The 7,081-nt window shown below is 44.7% G+C and overlaps 1 protein-coding gene across 1 annotated transcript in view; it reads left to right on the plus strand.

Annotated features, from left to right (window-relative positions):
• CDCA3 (cell division cycle associated 3) overlaps nucleotides 1-5,605 on the plus strand; it is a 6,223-nt gene extending 618 nt beyond the window's left edge. Inside the window, exons 2-5 of the mRNA XM_018570362.1 lie at nucleotides 2,293-2,425; nucleotides 3,042-3,314; nucleotides 3,659-3,777; nucleotides 5,342-5,605. Coding sequence (XP_018425864.1) covers nucleotides 2,293-2,425; nucleotides 3,042-3,314; nucleotides 3,659-3,777; nucleotides 5,342-5,467 — 651 coding nt within the window. The 3' untranslated portion in view covers nucleotides 5,468-5,605. The remainder of the gene's footprint in view (nucleotides 1-2,292; nucleotides 2,426-3,041; nucleotides 3,315-3,658; nucleotides 3,778-5,341) is intronic.
• Nucleotides 5,606-7,081: the final 1,476 nt, after the last annotated feature.

Here is a 7,081-nt window from a genome sequence, read left to right on the forward strand (position 1 = left end):
GTTGGTGCACCACCCACCCACCCACTGGTACTCGCCTCTGCTGCACTCCCCTGACACTCAGTTTGTCAAGTCTGAGCCCTGGGTCTTATCCCTTTGTAAACTCAATGTTGGCAATTACACAGATTTAATGACCTTATCCCCTCTGTCATGTGACAGTGTTCGGGCCTGGTTGGATATTTAGGACCAAGCACTGCAACCTCAGTAGAAGGGGCTACGTTGGAGAGATTTCCTGTCCTGGGGACAACAGTTTCACCAGACAGGAAGTGAGGTTAATCTCCAGCAGCAATACGGTCACTCTTCAGAGCTGTCCTGCCACTCTGGTGCTTCCAGGTATTGGGGGAGTATTGTATCGCACACCTATAATATACCCCACCCACCATTGTATCGCACCCCTATTATATAAGTATCGTGCGCGCCCCTTTAAGACCTTCTTTACATGGTGAGTGAAATACAAAAGAAAACACTGATTTGTTTTTCGTACCATGTCTGAGCTATTGTGTAATGAAGAGCCCTGCATGGGTGTGTGGCTATTGGAGTAGCTCATGCTTTCTTCCCATGATGCAATGCTCGGGACTAGCATGTGTGAGTGGGAACTTATTCAAATCTTCTTGACCAGAGTTCAGCTTTAATAGCGCCGCTCTTCCAGTGTGCCGTTGGGCAGGTCCTTTATTTCTAAGTGTTCTGCTCGTGTTTTTTCTTCTGTGGGGAGGGGGGGGGGGATCTTCCTGAATTCAGACAGGCAGCAGAAGATTAGCTCAAGCAGGTTTAACCCTTTACTATCCACACTGAACCTACTAGGCCCGCGAGATGTGTAAGTGGAAGGGGTTTCTATGCGATACTTTCCCCCTAGTGAACACAAGTGGTGCACAAATAAGCAAAATTACAAAAAAAAGATAAGCGCACTACTACTGGTATGGTGGAAGGAATTGGATGGTGTATCAAGCAGTGGTAGAGGGTGTGCGGTCTCCTTTAACAGGTAGAGGCACCCTGTATCTTAATACAAACAAAAAGCAAATTAGGAGCGCTACTCCCCAAGGAACCGATGGTGGATATTGAAAATAATGTGCTAATGGAGATGATGGTAAATGTTAATAAAACCAGGTAAAGAACTCACTGTTAGAAGGGGACATGGAAGATTATTATTATTATTACATAGTATTTATATAGCGCCAACAGTTTGCGTAGCGCTTTACAATGTAAGGAAGACATTACAATTCAAGACAAGATGGTAAGGAGGGCCCTGCCACTGAGGACTGTAAGAGGAGGGGGAATTGATACATGAGGAGGTAGCTGTGGAGGGGGGGGGATCTCTCTGAATTCAGACAGGCAGCAGAAGATTAGCTCAAGCAGGTTTAACCCTTTACTATCCACACTGAACCTACTAGGCCCGCGAGATGTGTAAGTGGAAGGGGTTTCTATGCGATACTTTCCCCCTAGTGAACACAAGTGGTGCACAAATAAGCAAAATTACAAAAAAAAGATAAGCGCACTACTACTGGTATGGTGGAAGGAATTGGATGGTGTATCAAGCAGTGGTAGAGGGTGTGCGGTCTCCTTTAACAGGTAGAGGCACCCTGTATCTTAATACAAACAAAAAGCAAATTAGGAGCGCTACTCCCCAAGGAACCGATGGTGGATATTGAAAATAATGTGCTAATGGAGATGATGGTAAATGTTAATAAAACCAGGTAAAGAACTCACTGTTAGAAGGGGACATGGAAGATTATTATTATTATTACATAGTATTTATATAGCGCCAACAGTTTGCGTAGCGCTTTACAATGTAAGGAAGACATTACAATTCAAGACAAGATGGTAAGGAGGGCCCTGCCACTGAGGACTGTAAGAGGAGGGGGAATTGATACATGAGGAGGTAGCTGTGGGAAAGATCATCTCGTTGTAGAATCGGGTTGTATTCACATCACTGGAGGCATACTGGGTCCATCTTCTAAAATGGTACTGGAGCTAATAAGGACTTCATGTATGACGGGGTGTGTGGAATAGGATCACGATCCAGAGTGGGAGGTTTCACAGAGGTGGCAGATATACGTTAGAACAGCGAGTTCTTTTACCTGGTTTTGTTAACATTTACCATCATCTCCATTACACATTATTTTCAATATCCACCATCGGTTCCTTGGGGAGTAGCGCTCCTAATTTGCTGTTTGTCACAAATAATATCCGACACATTTTTATCTAAATTTTCTTTTACTAAAAAAATAATTTGCCCTTTTGCGAAAAAAAAAAAAAGATAGAGGTCTTAGTAATGCCGTCTCGGTGGTTTGTCTGCAGGTCGGGGATTCTCCGAAGCGCACAATAATGTCTGAACAAGACGAAGAGGAGGCAGTGGAGCCCACAGATTTTGTAGACCCTCGTTCCCCCACACATGGGATCGTGCGCACCCCTTTAAGACCTTCTTTACATGGTGAGTGAAATACTAAAAAAAAACACTTGTTCCATAAATTACCATGTCTGAGCTATTGTGCAGTGAAGAGCCCTGCTGGGGTATGTGGCTATTGGGGTAGCTCATGTCAGTGCATCACTTCAATGTATATATTTGATGGGTTATCTCATCGTTTAAAAGTGCAGGGGGACTATATGTCGCCTGTGTGTTCCTACCTGCAAACATGAAGCTGTATTTTCTTTAGAAGAAAGAGGTCTTCAACTGTCCGGCCTGTTTGGGGTCAGGTCAGCGTACATCTCTGGCCCTCGGGAGACTCAGGGGTCCATTTATAGTGGATTCCGCACTGCCCCATGGACTGCTTACTGCATATAGTTGCTAGTCACATCACTCTACAGGGAATGTGAACAAGTCCTCCTGTTTTGTGTTTAAAGCAACCGCTGTTTATTAACTGGGTCTATTACAGGAGGGCAGGCTTTGTGTCCAGCCAGCCTGATGCAGAGACCCTTCCCCAATCCCATCTTTGCGATTTGCATTGAGGATAAGATTTAAAGCCGGTCTCTGAGAACAAACCTCATGTAGTGGGGACGTACACATTTTATATAAATGTGTAACAGTAATACATTATTGTCTTATTCAGATTCCCTGAGCCTTCTGGCAAAGCAGCTAAGTGAGGTATTTGTATTAGAGGATTCGGTGGTTGAAGGAAGCCCTGCCGCTGATGTGGAATCTCCAGCTGCTGCTTCTGAAGAGCAGGCAGCGAGTGACCTTGCCTCCACACCTGTCTCTAGGGTAAAAGAGACCGAGGAGACGGCAGTGGAAAGTCCAGCCATCCAAGCTGCGGCACCAGCTGAGCCAACTCCACCTGTCCTACAACAGCAGAAGCAGCGAGGAAAATCGCCGCACGGTTCCGGTGAGTTGATGGCTAACATTCTTCTTCTCTAGTCAAGTGACTGAAATAGGAAATGTCTGCATTGTCCCTCGGTAAGCATTTGAACATTCTTTCCACTTGTGGAAGGCTGAAAATCTACAAATGTGTTGTTTTTTCTTTTATCATTTCCTTTTAAAAATTTTAGGTTTATTTGGTGTGCAACCAATCGGATTTGAGCGTGCTGAATTTATCTTTTTTTTTTTTTTTTTTCTTTTTTTTTGTAACGTCGCTAAAAACAATGCTGTTTGCTTTTATTGACTAGGATACAAGGGGGGTGAATATGACTGTTTATGGTTTCTAATTATTTTACTTGCCTATTTTTCCAGGTTCAAAAAACGTTCGCCAGCGCCCTAGGAAGGCCTTGATTTCTTCAGCCCCTGGCCGCTCCCCACTGAAAATCTTACAGGAGGACAACAGCCCCAGTACTGCTGTACAGAACAGACAGGTAAATATGTCTTGCTCTCCTGTGTGAGGCAGCAATGTTTGTTTAACCAACACTGGTGTGGGAGATCCTAGTGAATGGATATTCTGCATTCTCAGTAATGTCACCGGTCTCTAGTGAATGGATAGGCTACGTTCTCAGTGATGTCTGGTCTCTAGTGAATGCCTATTCCTCTTTTTTGGGTGGGTTTAGTCTGGTCACTGGCTTGCTCCACAACCAAAAACTCTCCTCTTTGCTGGGCACTGCTCTGTGTCCCCCTCTGACAGAGAGCAGAGCCATGTGGGTGGCGTGCCACAGGAGGTCGAGTTTTCCTCCCGCATCGCTGATTGCTGAGTGTTTGTAAATAACGGAGGACTTAGTATGTTTACTGTGTCCCCAATTATGAATGAACAGGAAGTGCTCTACATCACATCCTGTTCATTCATGATTGTGGATATAGTAAACATACTATCCCCACAGGTTATGAATCAACAGGAACACTCAGTATAGAGGATTCCTGTTCGTTCAAAACCGGGGATGCAGAAAAAGATTTAGGACACAACATCCTCAATCTCATTTTCTATTTTAAAAGTGAAATATCAGGAGTCTGTTTAGACCCCTAATATTTCCCCAAAGCCCCCAACAGTAAAAAAAGAAAAATATTAAAGGTTAGAAAGGAATAATTTTCCGGTTCGGCCTGTAAATTGGACTTCTTCTAGTTTGCACTCTGAAGTGCTCTGTTCTATGTCGGCACTATATGAATACTGGAAATTAGGGATGTACCGATACTAGTATCGGTACCGAGTATTTGGGCAAGTACTCGCTCAAATGCTCCGATGCCTGGTACAAGTACTTCCTGTATCAGGAAGCTGGGCAGCGCGTCTTTACATGCTGCCCGGTTTCCTGATTGGCCGGGAAGCGGCTCCATGCTCTCGTCACTTGTGATGAGAGGGCATGTAAGTCGACTTCCCGGCCAATCGGGCAGCGTGTAATGACGCAGCGCCCGACATTCTGATTGCCCGGGAAGCTGGCTTCATGCGCCCTCATCTCATGACGAGGGAGCCGGCAAAATCGGAAAGCAGGGCGTTGCGTCATTACTCGGCGCCCGGCTTCCTGATTGGCCAGACAGCTCCGGCTGGGTACCAGAGGAAGGCCGTGTTCTGGCTGGAGAGGCCCCGGGGGGTGGCAGGCTGGACATGCCAAGGTAAGAGTGGACAGACTTTCTTGTTAATCGGGAAGCCCGGTGGCGAGTCTTAACATGCTTCCTGAATGGGACTTCCGTTACTCGGTAATTGGTATCAGCGAGTACCGGAAAAAATAATCGGTACTAAAATACCGGTATCGTGCATCCCTACTGGAAATGAATTTACTTCATTATCTGTAATGTCACCAGTCTGTAAAGAAGTAAGACTCTAAAATGGCTGCCCTCCTGTTTGCAGACACGATCCATGTTTTCTGCAATTTATTTATGTTTACGTTTAGATTAAAAGGAGGTGAACTGTATGCGGTTTTATTATCCAGTATTGCTGTTTTTGGGGATGAATGAGCTACTGTCTAAATTAAATATTGCCTTCCTTTCCCTCCGCAGATAAAGAAGATCTCCTCCTTCCAGTCTGATCCGCCATCGTCTCTCCGGAGCCTGAAGATCTCTCACAGCGGCTGGGAGATGTCTCATAACAAGGAGAACGCACACTACATCCAGAGTGAAAGCTGAAGCCTTCTTACTACTCCACATCATTATAGAGGATGTGTATATAGACTGAATATGTTCTCCTCGCATACCTGCTGCTGCATGCAGACCCCTTGTACACTACTCATGTAAATATTTCTGCTACTTTGTCTGTGATTTTTCAATGTTGTACCAAAATAAACACGATTTTATGAAATGAGTGTGACTGGCAGTCTAGTGGCGTCAAATGGGGGGGAGCATGTGACTTCCTAGCAGCCAATTGCTAAGCTTGCGCATTGTCACATGACACAGTGGGTGATGTCACCGTTCCCTCTAAGCTAAGCTCTGACATCTAGAGGAGTCGGGGAGCACTGGAGAGGTGAATATAAAGTGGTTGAAGTTGGCTTTACAAAGACATTTAAACCTTTTTAAAACATGGCTAAGGTGATCATGTGTAACTGGTTTCATATTCTGGACACTCGAGGAGCCTTCTCCTCACTATCTTCATCCTTTCCTATCAAAATGGGTAAAAACAAGGTTCCCAACCAATCACAAGAGATAAAGATGCATGGTTGTATGAGGTATACTGCATGATTAGTCCATGGCCAGGTATCTTTCATAAGTTTGCTATTTGCTTGCCTAATTGGTGAGCCATTATGGACTTTAGCACCATTTTTTCCCTTTTGCTGCAGACAATGGCTTAGCGTTGCACAATGTTTTCTTGTGAAGCATTAACACGACAAAGTAATCTGCGTAGCTTAGTTATACTCTTAAAGGAGAACTATGGCCCAACCTTTTTTTGCCCATAGTTCTCTTTCTGATCACAGAAGAACATTTACTAATGTCTTCCTGTGCACCAAAACTCAGCATATAGCGGGCTATTGCCTGCTATATGCTCATAGCGAAAAGCTGTGCTGTGGCCATGAAAGATCCTGATAATATTATCGGGATCAACCTGCCACCTGATTGAGAGCTGGCTGTCTCTCATGCCTGCCCCCTCCCTATCCGTTCCTCCGGTCAGCGCTGGAGGAACAAAGGGAAATCCCTGTGGGGAGCCATGACTGACGATCACCACACTCTGCAGGGACAAGATCGAGAACTGAGTGTTCGGCTGTATGTGATCGCTCAATCAATAGAGCCGACGTGTGACAGTTTCAGTGTTACACTTCGGCTCTAATTATGGGCATGAGTGCATTTCACTCACCTCTTAATTCTCCTTTTAGCACACTTGCAAAGCAGGAATTTATCAGCTGCTATAAGTTTTTTTGTTTTCTTTTTTGTTTTCTTTTAATTTTTAAATGTTGGTGTTCCATAGAGGGCATCAGCATAATCCATAGGGTTTTACAGAGGCCGCAAAGGAGCCAACAATCTGATGTCCATATGAGTTCATGTAAAGACTGAAGTACAGGATATTCTCATCTTCACACTTTTTTAGTCTCTACAGTAAACAGCCTGAGTGACCACACAGGAAATTGGGGCTGGCAGAGTAGTCGCACCATGTGCAGTGAATTTTCCGAGATACATAAAGCCAATTAGACTTGTCATTTCAGTACATCAGTTCAGGACTCTCTCTGTGTTATCGGACATGGAGACGGCAGGTAAGAGGCTCTTCTGTCTTATTGTAGAAATGATTGTTGGGATTTAGGATTCATTCCAGGA

Source organism: Nanorana parkeri, unplaced genomic scaffold (assembly GCF_000935625.1).
Source record: "Nanorana parkeri isolate BGI_ZX_2015 unplaced genomic scaffold, ASM93562v1 scaffold1517, whole genome shotgun sequence".
Classification (NCBI taxonomy): Eukaryota; Metazoa; Chordata; class Amphibia; order Anura; family Dicroglossidae; genus Nanorana; species Nanorana parkeri.